Source organism: Hemiscyllium ocellatum, chromosome 9 (genome assembly GCF_020745735.1).
Source record: "Hemiscyllium ocellatum isolate sHemOce1 chromosome 9, sHemOce1.pat.X.cur, whole genome shotgun sequence".
Taxonomy (NCBI): domain Eukaryota; kingdom Metazoa; phylum Chordata; class Chondrichthyes; order Orectolobiformes; family Hemiscylliidae; genus Hemiscyllium; species Hemiscyllium ocellatum.
The window spans coordinates 100,121,513-100,144,754 of NC_083409.1; the positions used below are offsets into that span (position 1 = coordinate 100,121,513).

Consider the following 23,242-nt stretch of genomic DNA (forward strand, 5'->3'; position numbering starts at 1 on the left):
GAATGAGCTGCAAATGTGTTGCTGGTCAAAGCACAGCAGGTTAGGCAGCATCTCAGGAATAGAGAATTCGACGTTTCGAGCATAAGCCCTTCATATTCCTGATGAAGGGCTTATGCTCGAAACGTCGAATTCTCTATTCCTGAGATGCTGCCTAACCTGCTGTGCTTTGACCAGCAACACATTTGCAGCTGTGATCTCCAGCATCTGCAGACCTCATTTTTTACTCGAAGATTCACTGAATGACCCTAGTGTTTCCACACATCCACATAGACCAGACTTGAGTTAATCATTCTGGATCTTTGTTCCAATTTCCATCACCCTTAGTAAACACACCTCTTGCATGAGATCCAGATCTTGATACTCTGGTCCCTTCCAGACCCAAAACCCTCTTGCTCCAAAGCTTGCTGACATGGGAATTCATAGATCAACTAGAATGTTCTCAAACGTAGTATTGACAAAAATAATAAAATACTGGCCAGGACCACAATTTATCTCATTATGCTTCAGCAACTTTTTGGACAGCTATCAAACTAGTTCAATTCAGTTTCTTTCTTTCTCTCCATAATCCTGAAAATTTCACTAAGTCTATTACCACGCAACCTCTGTGGCATGTCTCTGTTGAATACCTATTCACGTTTGTCATCTGCAGCATTCTACAACAATCTTCTCATCAACACTACAGTCTCCACAAATGGCAAATATCATTTGCCTGCTTACTAATACACTGAATTTTCAATCTCATTTATAAACACCTGTCTTTCTGCTTCACCCCAATCTCTAAGTCCTCAAATTCTCTCTGCTGTTCCTGTTCTGGGTCACCCTCCGTCCATCTTTAGCAGGATCTAAAATCAGCTGAACATCATACTTCTCTGCTCTTGTTCTTTCTTCTCCCTCATAACTGTTCTGCCACAGCTGGCATTTTTTTTGACAGAATCAAGTATCTTGAAATATTTTACTATTTTAAGTGCAGGATCTGGTTTAGAAAATAAAAGTGTAATTGTTGAATAAAATACAAGGATCTATTGCAACAGTTACATTTCTGAAGTGCACAAAAATCTAAGAGAAACTATTCATTTAATTAAAATAATGAATTTTACACACTGTTCACCTAGATTCCCTGTTTAGAAACTCTTCTCTAATGTCATATGGCAGTGTGTTGAAAATATCCTCTTCTACATTCAACTGACTCCTCTTCAAACATTGGCACTTCACTAGCTCAGGTGGCAAATACTGCAGTTTGTTCCCTTTCAGATCCAATTGTCTCAGTTGTGCCAAATTTTTCACCTTAGGTGGAATGGAAGTCAAAAGGTTGTACGAAAGTATCAACACCCGAAGTTTTGTACAATAAAACAGCTCCAAAGGTAGCTCAGATATTTTGTTACTTTCAATGTCAAAATAATGAAGATCCTCCAGCTGTTCGATTTCAATAGGAATGCTTGTGATATTATTATGACCGACTTCAAGATGTCGTAACCCAGTAAGCTTGAAAAGATTTGAGGGAAGAAAAGTAATATTATTTTTAGTTAAAGAAAGCATTTCCAATGAACTAGCCTTGGCAATATATAGAGGAATCTGCGTAATTTTGTTGTGATGGAGTTTGAGCGTGGAGAGTTTGTGAAGATGCTGGAAACTAGCCAGTTCTTCTAATGTCCTCAGGTTGTTGTCTTTGAGATCCAATTCCTGAAGATTGCTCAAGCTAAATATAGCACTTGGGATCCTCTCTAGATCACAGTTATACAGCTTTAGAACTGACAGGCAGAGCATTTTCCTGAGGCCATTAAGAGTGGTAAGTTTTTTGCCCTGATTGTGAATTGTGAGGTGTTGAAGGTGATGGGCAACATCAATAACTGCAGCAGGTACTTTGGTGACATTGGACTTAAGGTGCAAAGACCTAAGACGTTCTAAATCACATAATGATTGCAGGACAATTGAAGTTTTATTGTCAATTAATAAGTTTCCTTCCAGATACAGTACACGGAGATTTTTTAGACAGTACATCCACTGTGGTATTTCAAAAGCATTTGCAAATCGAACTCGTAAAATTGCTATCGTGTCTTTTAAAAATGCAAGTGCTCGATTTTCAACTTTTATTATACAGTTGTACACCCACAGTTCTTGGAGTGATGTTTGCTGTGAAATGGCTGCACTAATAGAAACATCCTTGATATATTCCAATTTTAGTACTTGCAGGTTATAAATATCATAAACATTATTAGGAATACCAGGAAGCATAAAGAGATGTAATTCAGTTTTGTTGTCTTCATTAGTAACGATACGTTGCTGAAGCTTCTCGTGTGTCCATTCATAGCTGAGGTTCAGTTGACGGAGTTTGTTTTCACTAACATCAGAAAGAAATACAGCAAACTTCCTAGCATACAGTTTATCATATTGGTCAATCAAATGCAGTAAAAATGCAAAATCATTCTTCACGTCAGGAATGTCATCAATCCCAGTTTCTTCTCTGACATATGCAAATGAGTATTCTTTAAGTTTAAAATAGAAGATCCAGTACAATGTGTAGATACAAGTTATACAATAAATGAATATGACAACTACATACACGATAGACAACATCCTGAATATCCTCCAAAGACCATGGATGCAAAAAAATTCTGTGAAGCCTGTGATATGAATTTTATCTATGCAGTGCACAATGTGCTTCATTTGAGGAATTCGAGTTACAAAATAGGCAAGAACTAGAATTGTTTGAACAGTGCGTAAAATAGTTTGTCTTATGTACATCATATAAAGAATATGACCTTCTTCTGTGTGCAGACGAAACTTTTTGACCTTTTCAAACAATGCTTTTGCTTGTTCACCCTCCTTTTTATCTAGGATTTTCACTGCAGCATGACCATAAACACCACCTCCAACAGTTTTGAAAGTCTTCGAAGGAGGTTTGCACAATGACGCTTGTGCATCATTCTCACATACTCTGTCACTACTGGATTCCTTTTGTCCCAGCAAAAGGACGGTATCAGAGGACTGCTGTAAATTTAAAGAACAAGACACAGATGGTTCTGTTGATAAAACAGTTCTTTGTGGAATCTGCAGATCTGAATCCTCATAAACAGTTTCTGAAAGTGCCTTAGTAGTCCATTGAGAGTCTAAACATTTTCCAAGTATTGATATAAAATGCTCAATTTTGGAACTTGTTCCCGGAAATTTGAACCAAAAGTTACTGCTAATCAAAAATATAAGTGTGTGAATGATAGCTATGTATGGGAAATATTTTGAATACCATTGAATTGCATGGTCATAACAATATTGATCCATTAAATTGTATTGTTCACGATCCAAATCAGTCTTAAATCCAGAATCAAAACTATTTAGTTTACGACCCTTAAGAGCACTTTTGTTCCACTGCATAGTTGTCATTGAGAAGCCTTCTGGCACAGGGACACAGATTATCTTGTCTGTCGATATCTGTTTAAATACAAAAAAATACATTTTGGATAAAATAAATTTGCTATAAATCCAACAAACTATACAGAACTGTCATTAGATGCTGGAGATATCTACTTTTGGTTTAACAATATTTGATAAAGAGATGAACAAAGTTAGAGCAATAAAAAAACAACAGCAATATGGATGCAAAATTAACTGAATGACTGAAAACAGGATAGTGATAAACTGTAGTATTTATGGACTGGAAGGAAATGAGGCTTCCAAGGGGTGGATATTATGATGCTTGCTGTTCTTGATATATATTAATAACATGGGCTTTGGTGTGCAGAGTACAATTTCAAAATCTGTGGATGACGAGAAACTTGGAAGTATTGTGAACACCGAGGTGGATTGTGTTAAACTTCTTAAAAGCATAGACAGCTTGGTGGAATGGACAAGTAAGTGGTAGATGAAATTTAATGCATTAAAAGGAGAAATGCTTAATTTTCATGGGACGAAGGGAAATAAAGGGTACAGTTCTAAAGGTGGAGCAGAAGCAGATGAATCTGGGGATAAACATGTACAAATTTTGAAGGTGGCAGTGCAAATTGAATGAGAGGTCAAAAAGTATTTGAGATCCTGGGCTTTATTAGTGAGGGTATACAGTACAAAATCAAATAAGTTATAAACCTATGTAAAATACTAGGTCAGCTTCAACTGGGATAATGTGTCCAGTACAGGACACAACATTTTAGGAAGAACCGTGAAGACACTAGAGAGGATATAATAAACAGCCATGAGAATGAATCCGGGAATGAGACACTTTAATTATGCAGATAGATCGGAGAAACTGGGATTGTTCTCCATGGAGAAGAAAGGTTGAGCAAAGATTTGATTGAGGTATGCAAAACCATGAGAGGTCTGGACAGATTAGACAGGTAAACATTGATTCCATTAGTGATAGGATCAAGACTAGTGATAGAAAACACTAATTTAATGTGAAAAACAAACAATGGCAACTTGAGGAAAAATCTTTTTATGCAACACATTAGCTAAGATCTCGAATACACTGCCCATGATTGTGTATGAGGAAGATTCAAGTGTGGTTTTGAAAAGAGATTCGGATCATTATCTGAAGAGGAAGCATTTGCATGATATGTAAAAGGAAGTGGAGTGGCACTGAGTGAAGCCAGCACAGACCTTAATGCCCATATGGCCTTCCACTGTTCTGCAAATACTCTTTGATCCTATATTTCTATGTCTTAACAATGTGGCATCTTTAAAGTACTGCAATTTTGACGAACTTGTGATCTGCATCTGCATTTCCTTTTGCATTTATAGCAAGAACAAAGAGGAACCTCCAATTTGTATGTAACACAGCCATGATTTGTCTTATAAATATACTGTATGTATTCATCTGATGTCAGTTTTACATTTGAAAATATAAATATTTAAAGGAGTTTCATTAGGACCACTGACCGTTGTAGACCAGGAAGACAATTCAGCTGCAAATTACATTCAAAATTGTGCTGCTTTTGAGAAATGTTTTTACATAGTAACATAAAATCTAGGAGCAGAAATAGATCATTTGGCTGACCAAACAAGCTTTGCCATTTTTTTTGATCATGTCTGATCATCCAACTCAGTAACCTGATCCCGCTTTCTCCCCATATCCTTTGATCCCTTTGGTCCTAAGAACTACATCTATATCTTTCTTGAAAGTCTTCAGGGTTTTGGCAGAGAATCCCTCAAGCTCACCATTCTCTGAGTGAAGCAATTCTTCCTCAAGTCTGTTCTTAAAAGGCCTACTCCTTATTCTTAGACTGGGACCCCCGGTCACAGTCATCATGTCATCTACCGGTCATTGGGCACATCTTCCTGCACCTACCCTGTCTAATTCTGTTAGAATTCTATTTGTTTCTCTCAGATTCCCCTCATTCTTCTAAAGTGTTGTGAATATAGTCCTTACCAATTGTTTCTCTCTGACTGTCAGTTCTGTCATCCCAGGAATAAGTCTGGTAAACCTTCTTTGCATTCCCTTCTATTGTCAGACAGGGAGTTAGTTGTTCAGTTGGTTGGATGGCTGTTTTGCAATACAGAGTAGTACAAATGGGGTGGATTCAATTCCTGTACTGAATTAGGTTATCATGAAGTCAAGTCATTCTCAACCTTCCCCTCACCTGAGGTGTGGTGATCCTCAGGTTAAACCCCACCAGTCCTTGCTGTCTAATGACATAACAGCCCTATGAGCAAGTTGGACTCTGAAAACTTAACTTTTACCAATAGCCAGAAAATCTTTTCTCAGATAAGGAGAACAAAACTGCACATGAAACTCCAGGTTTGGCACTACAATATCCTGAACAGGTGCAGCAACACATGCCTGCTCCTGTACTTAAATTCACTCTGCATGAAGGTCGACATACCATTCGTCTACTTAACCGCCTGCTGTTCCTGCATGCTTACTTTCAGTGACTAGTGCACAAGGACAACCAGGACTCCTTTCAGTTCCTCTTTCCCAATCTACCACCATTTAGATAATAATCTGCCCACTTATTTTTATTCCTCAAATTTATCCCCAAACCGGCCCTGAATGCTTGCGGTCAGTTAGTGTCTTTGAACATCATTTAAAAATAAAACATCACATTGAAATATTCTGTGATACATTTGAATAATAACTTGGAGCTTATCAATATAGCTAAAAATGGGATGATCACAAGATCAAGCATTTTAATTTATGTTAATCACACTACCCACAAATGACCTAGCTTTAAATATCTGAAAATGTCTTTAAAAATCAACAAATTTCCATTTACTAGTGAAATTGGTATGGTCAGTTTTTCAATAGTGTGTTCTTTATAAAAAAACATTAGAAGCGTTTAAAAATTGCCTTGCATCTAAGAAAAATGTTCATTTTAAGAGTTTTAATTATATTGTCATTATCATTCTATTGTGACACATTCATTCATTGTCCATCTCTTTTCAACTTACTACTTGATCATTTTAGTCGATATGATTCAGTTTTGTAAGATGACAAAAAAGTGTGCATAATAAAGTTGAACCCTGCAAGTAGTGTTTTGTAAGGCACTAGGAGGCAGCATTACCCTTCACAGCAAATTCCAATTTCAACTAAGACTCAAAATCAGTATGGCTTTTCTACTAAGGAATAGAGCAAACATGTCACTTCCAGCTCTCTTGTTCTAATTTATCTATCTGATAAAAAGAATGAATAAACCTTCTTGCACTAATATGGCATGATTTGCAACCTCAGGACATCCCAAGCACTTAAGGGCAAATTAAGTACTTCTGAAGTGTAGTCATCAAGTGTAGTAGGGAGGGAAAAAAAACACACACAAAGGAGAATTACAAGAGTTTTAGGACCAGTTCTGTTGACTCAGTGTATAGTACATAAGGAGTTGGGGGATAAATAAAAAATTTAACCAGATAGTGTTCCACAATTTTTTTTAAAATAGAGTTTCTCCAACATCTCTGTTTCAGTAAATGACTACATGTAATGAAACCCCGAGCAGGAGGTGATCATAGACAGGGAGGTGCAGAGCAAGGAAGTGAAACTGTTGTGTTGGGACCTCCAGCAACATGTGGCAATGACGACAGAGGGCACTGTGCAGGGCAGCTGGAGCAGTTCAACAGACTTTGTCTAGAAGAAAGGATGTCTTTGGGAAGAGGTCTTATGGGAAAAGAGATCAAACAGGTCCAAACTAAGTGTTTAATTCTATTTAAGTAGTGCCTTCCTTCTTAAACATTAATTTTCCTTAATGTTTGTGATGATCTGATGCCAGTGGAATAAAGACTCCTTGCTTCATTATCCTTGAATTGTCGGTATACTCAAATTTCTGATGTAGTTGGCTGTATTCTATAATACATGAATCAAATTATGGCAAACAGGTTGTAAGGTGCCTGGCCAAAACAGAGTAGATGATTCAAAAGTTGAAACTGGCAATGTCCATGAGGGAGGCTGAAGTTGCTTTAGTATCATTGGAGACGCAAGGATTGCCAAAGCAAATTGGCCCTTCAGACAAATCCAGACAGAGGCTTCTGGATACATTCCTTAATACTACAAAGGAAGGATGCAGCATACCTATTTGTATATTTCACTTACTAATGAGTAGGAAACTGGACTGATTTGAGGGGAGATCAGGAGAACCTGATGATCCACGTTTGAAGACTGGATTGAGGATACAATGCTGGTATGGTGTCCTGGAGCCTTAACATAAGCAAATAGGTATGTTTGTAGTGGAGCATCTGTGTAGGAAAGCTCAGGGAATGCTGGGCAGAGGATCATAGGAAGAAATTGGACTTACAAGGCCAGAAAAGAAGCTACGATCAAGGAGATGAATGTCAGCATTGACTGGGATGTAGACGTTTGGCTGAAGAGACAGGCAGGGCAGATTGTAGCACAACAAGGGCAGAACTAGTCCTTGCTCCAAAGAGATGCTTGAATTGTGACAGGGATGGGAACTTCGAAAAAGACTTCTTGCAACAACCACAGCTATCAATGCCATTATTGCAAAGGCCTTACCTTCTCAACAGACATTAAACTATTTGGCCTTCCCCGAAGAGCCAAGTGGGAATTTGGACAAGGTTCCTTCAGGAAAAGGTTCAGTCTTATGTACAGAAATAAAGACTTACCCTACAGTGAATGTGAAATTTGGCAAAGTAGAAGCACTGTGCCAAATTGACACGGGATTGAGGATGTCAATCGTTAACAAGCAGTATTTTTTGTGAGCATTTTGCTGAGGCTGTGAACTGATTGATGTTCCTTTAGCAGAAAGTAAGGACTGCAGATGCTGGAGATCAGAGTAAAAAATGTAGTGCTGGAAAAGCACAGCAGGTCAGGCAGCATCTGAGGAGCAGAAGATTCGACGTTTCAGGCAACAGCCCTTCATTAGGAACAGCCTCATTCCTGATGAAGGGCTGCTGCCCGAAACGTAAATTGTCCTGCTCTTTGGATGCTGCCTGACCAGCTGTGCTTTTCCAGCACCACACTTTCAACTCTGATGTCCCTTTAGTCATCCAGGTCTGTGCTTCATGTGGATCAGACATTCACTACCATGGCGACATCAAGCTCTCCATATCTGTCCTCAATCACACTTTTCATTCCCTGGGGTTTCTGTTAGTTCATGATCCAATCAATACTCCAGTGAACATAAGGAAGTCAAAGCAGGAAGTCAAAACTATCCATGATGTTGAGGTTAAATATGTTAAGACATATCCAGATGGCAGTTTGCAAAAGAAGCAAATGTGAAGTGGGGACAAAGGTTTCACACAAAGTGGTTCTGGGTTTGTAATGTGGTACCTGCAAGTATAGTGGTAGCAAGTTCAACTGAGGTATTCAAGAAAGGACTGGATGATTATTTAAACAGAAACAACTTGCAGGGTAATGGAGAAAAGCCAAGTGTTTGCAGCAGGTCAAGAAAGTTGACACAGATACAATGGGCTGATGGCCTCCTTCTGCACTCCAACAATTCTATGATTTTGTACTCCAGGAGTCCTTGGGAAGAATGTGTGGTGATTGCTGTAAGCAGGACATTACAAGGTTTTCAGATAGTGCTTCGGTGTCTTTGACCTTGCTCTGTGCACTCAAGGCATATCAGCTGTAGGGACCCTAGAACTGTTCACATAGAATTAGAACGGATTAGAAATTTATTGTCACATGTACTTTTACATGAAAAATAGTAATAGTCACCCTCCATGACCCCTGTATTAATTGCGGAAGTTATACATAATTAAAAAAAACTTAAGAAAAAGCTCATCCCAGTTGAATTAATGGCTCCTGGGCTTGGGGAAAGCCGATCAAGAAACGATGAAACACCCAGAGCTGCCATTCCAGGATGAGAACGCTATGCTGGCACAAGACCTCATGTCAGGCTGCTGGAATACGGGGCCAGAAGAGTCTGCCAAAGAAGACTGCCATACCGGGCTGAGACCACTTCTCCAAGACAAAAGGTCGCCCGGGCTGCTGGAAAATTTGGAAGCTGACACCAAAGAAGACCAACAGGGACGAGACCTCCACACTAGGACAAAACCGCCACACTAGGAGACCGCCGGGCTGGGCCAAGACTGCCATGCTGGGTCGCTAGAAGCCATCTTGTTGCTTTGATGACACTATGGTTTTAAGAGGAGTATTTTGTCCTTCTTTGAAATGAAGAGATGTTGGGACAGAGGTGATGAGTGGTCTGCACAAAGCCAATAAAGTAAACAGCTTGTGAGGCCTTTTGTGAAGTTTTTAAAAAAAAGTTGGACAATAGAAGCAGCCTGAATGGATGGGGTCAAGCTCCTTTAGAAAAGTATTTTTAGTTTTAGCTTTTGGAAGTTGCTGGAGTCTTGAAGCTGAATATAGAAGCTTTTAATCCTCTCTCTCTCTTCCTGCTGCTAGAATTGCATATGAGACAATCTGTTTTACTGAATTTGCTTTTGTCAAGGGTATGTTTATGGGATGTTACCATTGTCAATTGTCAATTCGTAGTAGTTAATATAATATTTTGTTCAGCATTTCAATAAAGTTCCAGTTTAGTCAATTCCTTTCTTTTATTTTAATTTGGTCTGTATTTTTACTTTTAAAATGAGAGGACATTAGGTCTAGGCTATCTTCTTAATATATTTTGAGGGGGTTTGGTCTGGTCTATAACATTGGGCTGGCAGAAGCTTTCTACTGAAGCCATTATAAGAAGGTAACATGAATCATGATAATAACTCAGTAACTGCAAGCATTAAAATAGCAGAGCGAAACAAAAAGCAAAAGTGGACAAGTAGATGAGGTCCAGGGTCTGTTTTATTTGCCTGTTCATGAAACCATTGTTCATCTAAGCTAATGTTGGGAGTTGAATCTGAGAAGTGATTGCTGGGCCTCTTGCTGAGATATTTGTATCATCGATAGTCACAGGTGAGGTGCCGGAAGACTGGAGATTGGCAAACGTGGTGCCACTGTTTAAGAAGGATGGTAAGGACAAGCCAGGGAACAATAGACCAGTGAGCCTGACGTCAGTGGTGGGCAAGTTGTTGGAGGGAATCCTGAGGGACAGAATGTACAAGTATTTGGAAAGGCAAGGACTGATTCGGGACAGTCAACATGGCTTTGTGCGTGGGAAATCATGTCTCACAAACTTGTTTGAGTTTTTTGATGAAATAACAAAGAAGATTGATAAGGGCAGAGCAGTAGATGTGATCTATATGGACTTTAGTAAGGCGTTTGACAAGATTCCCCATGGGAGACTGATTAGCAAGATTAGATCTCATGGAATACAGGGAGAACTAGCCATTTGGATACAGAACTGGCTCAAAGGTAGAAGACAGAGGGTGGTGGTGGAAGCTTGTTTTTCAGACTGGAGGCCTGTGACCAGTGGAGTGCCACAAGGATCGGTGCTGGATCCTCTACTTTTTGTCATTTACATAAATGATTTGGATGCGAGCATAAGTGGTACAGTTAGTAAGTTTGCAGATGATACCAAAATTGGAGGTGTAGTGGACAGCAAAGAGGGTTACCTCAGATGATAACAGGATCTTGACCAGATGGGCCAATGGGCTGAGAAGTGGCAGATGGAGTTTAATTCAGATAAACACAAGGTGCTGCATTTTGGGAAAGCAAATCTTAGCAGGACTCATACACTTAATGGTAAGGTCCTAGGGCGTGTTGCTGAACAAAGAGACCTTGGAGTGCAGGCTCATAGCTCCTTGAAAGTGGAGTCACAGGTAGATAGGATAGTGAAGAAGGCATTTGGTATGCTTTCCTCTATTGGTCAGAGTATTGAGTACAGGAGTTGGGAGGTCATGTTGCAGCTGTACAAGACATTGGTTCAGCCACTGTTGGAATATTGTGTGCAATTCTGGTCTCCTTCCTATCGGAAAGATGTTGTGAAACTTGAAAGGGTTCAGAGAAGATTTACAAGGATGTTGCCAGGGTTGGAGGATCTGAGCTACAGGGAGAGGCTGAACAGGCTGGGGCTGTTTTCCCTGGAGTATCGGAGGCTGAGGGGTGACCGTATAGAGGTTTACAAAATTATGAGGGGCATGGATAGGATAAATAGGCAAAGTCTTTTCCCTGGGGTTGGGGAGTCCAGAACTAGAAGGCATAGGTTTACGGTGAGAGGGGAAAGACATAAAAGAGACTAAGGGGCAACTTTTTCACGCAGAGGGTGGTACATGTATGGAATGAGCTGCCAGAGGATGTTGTGGAGGCTGGTACAATTGCAACATTTGAGAGGCATTTGGATAGGTATATGAATAGGAAGGTTTTGGAGGGATATGGGCTGGGTGCTGGCAGGTGGAACTAGATTGAGTTGGGATATCTGGTCGGCATGGACGGGTTGGACTGAAGGGTCTGTTTCCATGCTGTACATCTCTATGACTTTGTGTGAACACTTCTCCTACACCCTCAAGTAGGGTTGTCTCATCACTTGTCCTTAGCTACCAGATATCTATTTCCTTTATTGTAAACCAATGTCAATTTTTCTTGGCCAAGGAGCAGCAATACCACATGTTGAACAGCAGAAAAGAGGTTGTAGTGGTGTGCCAGTCGGGGTCTCAAGCCAAATAAGAATATGAAGAATCAGTCTAATATGAAACATAAATTGCTAGCTTTAACGTGGGTAACTCCAAGAAATTCAGAGACTTTCTGATAGGTGCAGAGTTTGCAGTGTTTACTAACATCTGCCAAGCTAGAATCAGAGACTATAATGGGCCAATAAACATCCTCAATTCAGTTGCAGGTTCAGTACAGGAGAGACAAAACTAATTTTGATGCCCTTAGTCAGAGATTGATCAAAGAAGGACAGACTATGTCTCATGCCAATCACAAGCCCAATTCAAAGGCAACATTGCAACCCTGATTTCCTACACGTGGAATAAGATTCGGCACAGTGCTACCGATTCACTTTTGAATGAAATCCAAACCAAATCTAGATAAGTAGATTTCATCTCAAAAGAGGTCCTCCAATGGTGTACTAACTCAGGAAGCATGACTTGAAAGGAACATAATTTATTATTGAACACCAGAATAGAGCTACTACTCTAGGCTAGTCTCAGCCGAGGACAGATAGTTCTGTAGACCCATCCCTGGCTCTACTTTATAAAAGGCCCAGTTCATGGGCAGGCCTTTGCCTGTTATCCAAGGGCACTCGTTCTCAACTCTCTTCACAGAGGGATTAATTAGTGATTCTCCATGGACCTTTTGAGATTATCACTGATGGCTTCAGCTGATTGATTCAACATCAGCAGACAACAGCATTGCTGAAATAGTCAGGAGTGTGGTGCTGGAAAAGCACAGCAGGTCGGGCAGCATCGAAGGAGCAGGAGAATCGACATTTCAGGCAGAAGCCCTTAATCAGGAATGAGGCTTGTGGGCCAGGGCTGAGAGATAAATGGGAGGGGGATGGGGCTGGGAGAATGCGATAAATAGATGAAGGTAGGAGAGAAGGTGATAGATAGGAGGGGAGTGTAGAGAGGATGGATGGGAAGAATGATGGATAGGTTAAGAGGGCAGTGCCGAGTTGGAAGCTTGGGACTGGGATAAGATGGAGAGAGGGGAAATGAGGAAACTGGTGAAATCCACATCAATCACTTGTGGTTGCAGGGTCCCAAGAGGCAGAAGAAGAGGCATTCTCCCTCCAGGCGGTGGCTGGTTAGGGTTTGGTGATGGAGGAGGCCCAGGATCTGCATGTCCTGGTGGAGTGGGAGTTAAAGTGTTCAGCCACAGGGTGGTGGGGTTGGTTGGTGCAGGTGTCCCAGAGATGTTCTCTGAAATGATCCGCAAGTTGGTGTCCTGTCTCCCCAATGTATAGGAGACCACATAGAGTGCAACGGATACAGTAGATGACATTAATAGAGGTACAGGTAAATTTCTGATGGATGTGGAAGGATCCTTTGGGGCCTTGGATGGCAGTGAGGGGGGAAGGTGTGGGCGCAGGTTTTGAACTTCTTGAGGTGGCAGGGGAAGGTGCCGGGAGTGGGGTGAGTGCTGGTGGGTGGGCGTGGATCCAACAAGGGAGTAGCGGAGGAAACGCTGATAGGGGTGAGGAGGAAAATATATCCCTTGTGGTGGGGTCCATTTGCAGGTGGTGGAAGTAACGGAGATGATGCAATGGAGGTTCGTGGGGTGGAAGTTGAGGACCAGGGTGTCCTGCCTTGTTGCTTTGGGAGGAGTGGTGTTCAAGGGCAGAGGAGGAAATGCGCTGGAGGGCATTGTTCTTTACATGGGAAGGGAAATTGCGGTCTTTGAAGAAGGAGGCCACCTGTGATGTTCTATCGTGAAATTGGTCTTCCTTGGCAGAGGCCGAGAAATTGGGAATAAGGGATGGTGTTTTAGAGGAAGCGGGGTGGGAGGAGGTATAGACCAGGTAGCTGTGGGAGTTGGTGGGTTTGTAGTAGATATCCATGGTTAGTCGGTTGCCAGAGATGGAGATGTCCAGGAAGGGGAGGGAGGTGTGCAAGATGGTGCAGGTGGATTTGTGGATGAGATGAAAGGTGTTAGTGACGTTGATGAACTGTTCAACCTCCTCATGGGAGCATGAGGTAGCGCCGTTACAGTCATCGATGTAGCAGAGGAAAAGACGGTGCCAGTGTAACTGTGGAAGATGGACTGTTCCACATACCCGATAAAGAACAGGCCTAGCTAGGGTCCATATGGGTACCCATGGCTCCCTTTTGGTTTGGAGGAAGTGGGAGGATTGGAAGGAGAAGTTGTTGAGGGTAAAGACTAGTTCAGCCAGTCGAATGAGTGTGTCACTGCAAGAGTACCGGTTGGGATGGCGTGAGAGGATGAAACGGAGGGGTTGGAGGAATTTGTCGTGGCGGACAGATGTGTACAGTGACTGGATGTCCATGGTGAAGATAAGGCAGAGAGGGCCAAGGAAATGGAAATCTTGGAGGAGCTGAAGTGCGAGGGTGGTGTCCTGACCGAACGTAGTCGGGGAGTTCATGGACTAAGGGGGACAGATTAGTGTCAAGAGATGAGTTTGGTGGGACAGGAGCAGGCTGAGATAACGGGTTGACCGGGACACTCAGGTTTGTGAATCTTCGGTAGGAGGTAGAATCAGACAGTGCAGGGTTCTCGGCTGATGAGGTTGGGGGCTGTGAATGAGAGAACCCCAGAGGTGATGAGGTTGTGGATGGTCTGGGAGATGATGGTTTGGTGATGGAAGGTGAGATCATGGTCAAGGGGGCAGTAGGAGGAGGCGTGTGTAAGTTGGTGCCTGGCTTCAGCTTTGTAGAGGTCGGTGCACCAAATTACCACATTACTGAAATACCAAAATCCAGCACAACAGCTGATGCGCAAGTCCAAACAGGGATAAAAACTGCTGAGATTCTTGAAAAGGATCACGGAGAAGGATAAGTCCTCTACCAACTGGTTCATGACAAGGAGAGAGGTGAAGCAAATCAACCTTCCTGACAACCTCAAGTGTCAAATGTTGGTGGCAATTCATGATCAACTAACACACTAGGCTACTGAAAAGGTGATTGCCCTGATCAGAATGGAGTGTTACTGACCCAGGAAGGACAGATGATTTTGCAGTCTGCCACAGTCAGCTGATGTTATGGCTTGCATCTGCACATGCACAGGGGCCTTTCCATTAGTCTTATCACTTCGCTATATACAGGGGTTCTTAAAATGAACAAATCTTAGGGTACATTTGCAGCAGGATTTTCTTTTGAAGATTGCTTACTAGAAACAGTGTTTATCTTCCTAACTGTTAAAAATATTTTGTTTGGTAAACTGGGTTTTGGGGTGCATGTCTCAGTGGTTAGCCCCGCTGCCTCACAACACCAGGGTTCCAGGTTCAATTCCAGCCTCAGGCGACTGTCTGTGTGGAGTTTGCACATTCTCCCCGTGTCTGCGTGGGTTTCCTCCGGGTGCTCCGGTTTCCTCCCACAGTCCAAAGATGTGCAGGTCAGGTGAATTGGCCATGCTAAATTGCCCGTAGTGTTAAGTGCATTAGTCAGAGGGAAGTGGATCTGGGTGGGTTACTCTTCGGAGGGTCGGTGTGGACTGGTTGGGCCAAAGGGCCTGTTTCCACACTGTAGGGAATCTAATCTAAAAAAAACAAATAGCAAACATATTTGATCACTCTCCATTAACATATTTGCTATGCCTTGTACTATTTTTCAGGCCTCTTGAAACCGGAGTGACAACTACAATTTAATTTGATTATTCGCTTTCTAGGTCACAAGGTCAGGAATCTAGTTTATAATAGGTTTTCTAGTATTTCTTGACTAGCTTCACTTGTTAAGATGGCTCATGTCGTGGTAGCTCCTTTTTTGAGATCCTGTCCTTTGCAACCTTGTACTTTACCCTATGCCTTCTTTCCTCACCTGAGTGCCCATTTTCTTGGACCATAAAAAATTCTGAACATTTTGGTGGATTTAGCCTCAATTTAATACACGTATAATACACATTTCAGAGTATCTATCTCCTTTCTTGGTTTGTGAGAAAGAGACAGTGATGCTGAGTATACATTAAACACTGTATAGCTAATGGTATTATGCTTAAGACATGTAATACATGGTAGTAATCAAAATCTATCCAACTGCTCCCAGTATCTATTGCTGTTTATGCTGTATCATTGTGAAAATCATGTGATAATGTTATCCTCAAATGATAGAGTTGAAGTAGTCAATATTGACTGATTTTACATTTTATTGAGACATATAAAGATAAGAACAAATTGTGGATAACACAAAGCAGACAGGGTTGGAACTGAATCCTTAATTCCAGTCTCTTGTTTTATAATGCCTCATGAACTCAAAAATAATTAATATCAAGCATTTAAATCCACATTTGAAAAAACAAATCTGACAATCAGTTAATGTACACAAGGTTAATCTCCCAGACTATATGCATTAAAATGAATGCCCACTATAGCTGAGTTAAAATGGTTATTTAAATTCAGTATTGTTGTAACAGATGTAGATAAATTACTCACTTATGATAGGCACATGCTACATTTTTCATTGTTTAAGGCTTTTCAAACACTCTGCAGGTAAAAATTTATAAAATCATTTTGAAACCTGGCATTTTCTGTGAAACATCATTACAGAAACAATCTGGTTGGAATGGACATTTAATCAACCAGATAAAGTGGAACAACACAAATCCTATATTATATACATATGTGCCAATACAAACAATGTGTTACCTGCAATGTCCCACCAAAAACTGCTACCATAAGCATCATAATAGTTAAATAATCTGTGAAAACATCCCACCATGGTTTTAAGATTTTAAATGTAGTTCTTTGGTCTCCAAAATACTTCAGCTCAACCACTGAAAACATACCTAAAATGAACAAAAAGATATTGCTAGTTACAGAAATCAATGTCATCCAACATTTCATTACAGCAATGTGTATTTACATAGCATCTTTAACAGACAAAACAACCCAAGATATTTCATTAATGTGTTATCAAACAAAATTTTACATTGAACTATTTAAGGAGATATTAAGGAAAATGACAAAAGTCTTATCCAAAAAGGCAGGTTTTAAGGATGATTTTTGTCATTTATATAAATGATTTAGATGTGAACATAGGAGGTATGGTTAGTAAGTTTGCAGATGACACCAAAGTTGGAGGTGTATTGGACAATAAAGAAGGTTACCTCAGAATACAGTGGGATCTTGATCAGAAGGGCCAATGGGGTGAGGCGTGGCAGATGGAGTTTAATTTAGATAAACATGAGGTGCTGCATTTTGGAAAGGCAAATCAGGACACGACTTGTATACTTAATGGTAATGTCATGGAAAGTGTTGCTGAACAAAGAGATCTTGGAGTGCACGTTCATAGGGTTCCTTGAAAGTAGAATCACAGGTACATAGGACAGAGAAAAAAGGTGTTTCATATGTTTGCTTTTATTGGTCAGTGCATTGACTATAGGAGTTGAGAGTCATGTTGTGGCTGTGCAGGACAGTGGTTGAGCCACTTTTTGAATACTGCATGCAATTCTGGTCTCCCTGCTATTGGAAGGATGTTGTGAAACATCAAAGGGTTCAGAAAGGATTTACAAGGATGTTGCCAGGGTTGGAGGGCTTGAACTATATGGAGAGGCTGAATAGACTGGGGCTTTTTTCCCTGGAGCATCAGAAGCTGAGGGGTGATCTTATAGAGGTTTATAAAATCATAAGGGGCATGGATAGAATAAATAAACAAAGTGTTTTCACCAGAATGGGGGGAATACAAAACTAGAGGGCACAGGTTTAAAGTGAGAGGGGAACAATTTAAAAGGGACGTTGGGACAACTTTTTTAAGCAGAGGGTGGTCAGAATGGAATGGGCTACCAGAGAAAGTGGTGGAGGCTAGTACAGTGTAACATTTAAAATGCATCTGGGTGTATATATATAGGAAGGGTTTAGAGGGATATGGTCCAAATGCTGGCAAATGGGACTAGATTTATTGAGGATATTTGATTGGCATGAATGAGTTGGACTGAAGGGTCTGTTTCTGTGCTGTACATCTCGGTGACTGAATGCCTGTCTTAACATAGGAAAGAGAAAAGAGGCAGAGAAGTTAATGGAGGGAATTCAAGAGCTAAGCAACACCAGCAATGAGTTGTGTAAAATCAGTGATACTCATGAGGGTTGGATTTGTAAAACACAAATATACCAGAGGTTTGTGAGATGTGAAGAGATTGCAGAGTGAGGGTGAGATAGAACAGGTAGGAATTTGAAAGCAAGGGTTAGAGTTATAAAAATTGAGTTCAGTTGTGCTCTTCTCACCTTGTTTATTTAATTGTTACAGTCATACTCTAAACATTGTGCAGTGCTTAGTGTACTACTTTCAAAAGGACATGCCATGTTGGAGGTCTAGAGTTGAGCAAGAATATTTCTATAGAATTAGAGGAATGTAGGAAACAGAGTTTTAGGAAGAGAAATTTTACAACGTAAACTTATTTTCATTGGTGAAAACAAAGTTGAGAGAATATGCACCTTGGCCTTAGAATGCTGAATGGAATGGATAACACAAACATAAGCTGATTATTTAGAATTCTAGAATCCCTACAGTACGGAAAGGGACCATTTGGCTCATCAAGTTTGCACTGACCCTCCAAAGAGGATCCCATCGAGACCCAGCACCCTACTCCATAAACGCCTCATTTACAATGACCAATCACTTCATTTGCACATCTTTGGAGTGATGGAGGAAACCAGAGCACCTGGAGGAAATCTATTCAGACAGTCACCTAAGGTTGCGATTGAACCTGGGTCCCTGGCACTGTGAAGCACCTAATTTAAATTCTAGCTACAAATCTAAGAATGAGTATAAAGCATAAGTCCTGGACAAGATTCAGAATATTCTACCCATCACCAAACCATTCCTAATGCAGAACAGACTTCCAAGTAAAGAGATAATGGCATTACCCAGGAGATAGATTGATTTATGAAGGCTATGTACTACAAATGATAATCATGCTTCATTGATTTTTCACAGTGCTTGGAAAACAAGAAATTATAGTTATCTTATTTTAGTCATTTTACCAGACAGGCTGAAATTAAATACAATTCACAAGGTCAAAAACTGTACACAGTACATAGAGATCTCAATGTGAAGTTTGACATAAAACAGAAAACACATATGTCACCCCAATTCAATAAAGGCCTGAATTCGTTCTTTTCACAAATTCATTGACCTGGGTTCAAAACTTACTGGGGCAAATGACTTAACATGAAGACAGCATGCCAATTATCTTTCAGAACAGGTAGACAACAAACAATCTGTACACAAAGGACTGTTAACAGTATATATAGACCTTATGCATGGATGCAAATCCTGACTAACCTCCTATTGTTCCATTATTTGTTAATGCTTCTGTCAGCATTTGGCTTTGAAATTGTCTTGCTAATATTGGGAATGAAAATCATGCACATAAACCTGTAACAATCTGAATATAAACTCTGACCTCCAGGTAGTCTGGAGATTTAACTCTCAAGTCTCCCTAACTATTGCATATAAAGCTTGCATTTATCAACTGGTTATGATAAACACTGTATTAAAAATGGAGATGATTGAATATAGGAAAAAATACAGTTAAATATATAACCAAGTAAATATGTGTAATTCATTACACATAACATGCACTATGACGGCACACACAGAATAGAAATGAGAAATCAGTTAAACATTATAACATAATCTATATGAGCAGACAAGATTTACAATTATGTTACTGAAGGATTTGAGTTATAAGGAAAGGCTGGATAGGCCTTGAAGTGTAGGAGGCTGAGGGCATGACCTTATAGAGGTTTATAAAATCAAGAGGGGCATGGATAAAGTGAATAGCCAAGATCTTTTCCCCAGAGTAGGGGTGTCTAAAACTAGAGGCATAGGTTTAAGGTGAGAGGGGAAAGATTTAAAAGGGATCTGAGGGGTAACCTTTTCACACAGAGGGTGATGCATATATAGACAATAGACAATAGGTGCAGGAGTAGGCCATTCTGCCCTTCGAGCCTGCACCACCATTCAATATGATCATGGCTGATCATCTTTAATCAGTATCCTGTTCCTGCCTTATCTCCATAACCCTTTAATAAACTTGAAAGCTCTATCCAACTCTTTCTTAAATGAATCCAGAGACTAGGCCTCCACTGCCCTCTGGGGCAAAGCATTCCACACACCCACCACTCTTTGGGTGAAGACGTTACTCCTTATCTCTGTCCTAAATGGTCTACCTCTTATTTTTAAGCTGTGTCCTCTGGTTCGGGACTCACCCATCAGCTGAAACATACTTCCTGCCTCCAGAGTGTCCAATCCTTTAATAATCTTATATGTCTCAACCAGATCCCCTCTCAGTCTTCTAAACTCAAGGATATACAAGCCCAGTCACTCCAGTCTTTCAGCGTAAGGTAGTCCCACCATTCCAGGAATTGACCTCATGAACCTACACTGCACCCTCTCAATAGCCAGAATGTCTTTCCTCAAATTTGGAGACCAGAACTGGACACAGTACTCCAGGTGTGGTATCACCAGTGCCCTGTACAGCTGCAGAAGAACCTCTTTGCTTCTATACTCAATCCCTCTTGTTATGAAGGCCAACATACTAATAGCCTTCTTCATTACCTGCTGTACCTGCATGCTTACCTTCATTGCCTGGTGTACAAGAACACCCAGATCTCTTTATACTGCCCCTTTACCTAACTTGACTCCATTTAGGTAGTAAATTGCCTTCCTGTTCTTGCCACCAAAGTGGATAACCATACATTTATCCACATTAAACTGCATCTACAATGCATCTGACCACTCACCTAACCTGTCCAGGTCACCCTGTAATCTCCTAACATCCTCGTCACATTTCACCCTGCCACCCAGCATAGTATCATCAGCAAATTTGCTACTATTATTACTAATACCATCTTCTATATCATTAACATATATTGTAAAAAGCTGCGGTCCCAGCACTGATCCCTGCGGTACCCCACTGGTCACTGCCTGCCATTCCGAAATGGAGCCGTTTATCACCACTCTTTGTTTCCTATCAGCCAACCAACTTTCAATCCAAGTTAGTACTTTGCCCCCAATACTGTGCGCCCTAATTTTGCTCACTAACCTCCTATGTGGGACTTTCAAAAGCTTTCTGAAAGTCCAGGTACACTACATCTACTGGATCTCCCTCGTCCATCTTCAGAGTTACATCCTCAAAAAATTCCAGAAGATTAGTTAAGCATGATTTCCCCTTCATAAATCCATGCTGACTCTGACCTATCCTGTTACTACTATCTAGATGTGTCATAATTTTATCCTTTATAATAGACTCCAGCATCTTTCCCTCCACTGAGGTCAGACTAACTGGTCTATAATTTCCTGCTTTCTCTCTCCCACCTTTCTTAAAAAAAATGGTACAACATTAGCCACCCTCCAATCCTCAGGAACTGATCCCAAATCTATCGAACTCTGGAAAATAATCACCAATGCATCCACGATTTCTAGAGCCACCTCCTTCAGTACCTAGGGATGTAGACCATCAGGCCCCAGGTCCCAGGTCCCAGGGGTACAGCAGGGATCAGTGCGGGTACCGCAGCTTTTTACAATATATGTTAATGATATAGAAGATGGTATTAGTAATAATAGTAGCAAATTTGTTGATGATACTAAGCTGAGTGGCAGGGTGAAATGTGAGGAGGATGTTAGGAGATTACAGGGTGACCTGGACAGGTGAGTGGTCAGATGCATGGCAGATGCAGTTTAATATGGAACAAGCTGCCAGAGGAAGTGGTAGAGGCAAGTACAATTGCAACATTTATAAGACATTTGGACAGGTTCATGGATAGGGAAGGTTTTGAGGAAAATATGCCAAATATAGGCAAATGGGACTAGTTTAGTTTAGGATACCTGGTCGGCATGGGCGAGTTGAACTGAAGGGTCTGTTTCCATGCTGTATGGCTCAATGACTCAATACGGAGGTCATATAAAATACAAAAGCAAAACTATAGAAGATGGAAAAGCAAGATGCTGGAAATCTGAAATATAAACAGAGATGTTGGGGTGTAGGTTTGCTCGCTGAGCTGTAGGTTTGATATCCAGACATTTCATTACCTGGCTAGGTAATATCATCAGTGGCGACCTCCAAGTGAAGCCCGCAAAGCTTGTGAAGGTTTGTAGCTCAAGTTGAGGTTTAGGGTGTAGGTTTGATATCCAGATATTACCTGGCTAGGTAACAGCATCAGTGACGACCTCCAAATGAAGCTTCATTTCTCCCTCTGAATGTTTCAGATTACATTAGATTCCCTACAGTATGTAGAAACAGTCCCTTCAGCCTAACAAGTCCACACTGAGTTTCCGAAGAGTAACCCACCCAGACCCATTCTCCTACACTATATTGACCCCTGACTAATGCACCTAACACTACGGGCAATTTAACATAGCCAATTCACCTGACCTGCAGGTCTTTGGACTGTGGAAGGAAATTAGAGCACCCAGAGGAAATCCACGCAGACACGGGGAGAATGTGCAAACTCCACACAGTCGGCCGAGGCTGGAGTTGAACCTGGGACCCTGGTGCTGTGAGGCAGCAGTGCCAACCACTGAGTCACTGTGCCACCCCATCTTTTTTTTTAAAAAAATCAATTTCCTACTCTCTGACCAACCCATAATTTATCAAAATGAGAAAATCATACTTTGCTGTTTTCTGAGCACTGTAAAAAATCAATGAGACATGATTATTGTCAAACTCTAACATGGGAAAGAAAGCAGCAGACCAGAAAGAAAAAAGTTCTCTGATTCGATTATTTCTGCAATTTAATCTATATACTTAATCCCCTTTCAACCAAGTAAATTAAGTTAAATCGGTGTAACCAAACATTTTATTTTATTCGTGACAGATTTAGTGACTGTAAAACGTCAATAGTTCAGGATTCCTCATGTTGGATCCACAATGTAACTATTATTTGTTGTACTTATACCTCATAAATCAACTCCTAATCAGCTATTCATCTAATTCTCTCCTTGATAATGTCATTACTTCTTTATTTGGAGATCAATTGATGAAATATAAATAGATTGGCAAAATAACGTTTCTCTTATGTTGTGGTCCTTATTCATCTCCGTAACAATGCCGTTATCTTTCTATTTGGAGACGGTAAGAGATTACCTTGGGACCTATGTTTCTCTCTCTCTCTCTCTCTCTGAGCAGCCTTATGAACCGAGTGGCCTTCACCCGGCTCTCGCGCGCGCCGCCGGCCGACGCTCTTTAAATTTGAAATCTAACGCTTCCCCTCGCGCCCGAGGGAAAGAGGGAAAACGTAACGCAGTCATTAAAAAGGCACGCGCTGTTCCCCCCTCGGTGGCTGTGACGAATTGAACGAACCACCTCCGCCATCTTTTTGGCGGGCAAGTCAGTCGCCTGCTGATTGAGGGTGGT

General features: G+C 40.9%; 1 protein-coding gene across 1 annotated transcript; it reads right to left on the minus strand.

Annotated features, from left to right (window-relative positions):
- Nucleotides 1–90: 90 nt before the first annotated feature.
- On the minus strand, nucleotides 91–23,030 carry LOC132819178 (volume-regulated anion channel subunit LRRC8C-like). Its single transcript, XM_060830614.1, has 4 exons — nucleotides 22,973–23,030; nucleotides 16,523–16,672; nucleotides 1,109–3,416; nucleotides 91–115 (listed from the first exon to the last, which is right to left on the minus strand). The coding sequence occupies exons 2-4, from the start codon at nucleotides 16,668–16,670 to the stop codon at nucleotides 91–93; spliced, it is 2,481 nt and encodes an 826-aa protein (XP_060686597.1). The 5' UTR covers nucleotides 16,671–16,672; nucleotides 22,973–23,030.
- Nucleotides 23,031–23,242: the final 212 nt, after the last annotated feature.

What these genes read in the sequence shown, in the direction of transcription:
- LOC132819178 (XM_060830614.1), bottom strand. Translation starts at nt 16,670, where the DNA reads ATGTTTTCAGTGGTTGAGCTGAAGTATTTTGGAGACCAAAGAACTACA. An exon ending in GACATTGCAGGTAACACATT is followed by an intron (nt 3,417 to 16,522) that starts GTTTGTATTGGC and finishes AGATATCGACAG; the next exon opens with ACAAGATAATCTGTGTCCCT. An exon ending in TTTCTAAACAGGGAATCTAG is followed by an intron (nt 116 to 1,108) that starts GTGAACAGTGTG and finishes CGACGTTTCGAG; the next exon opens with CATAAGCCCTTCATCAGGAA.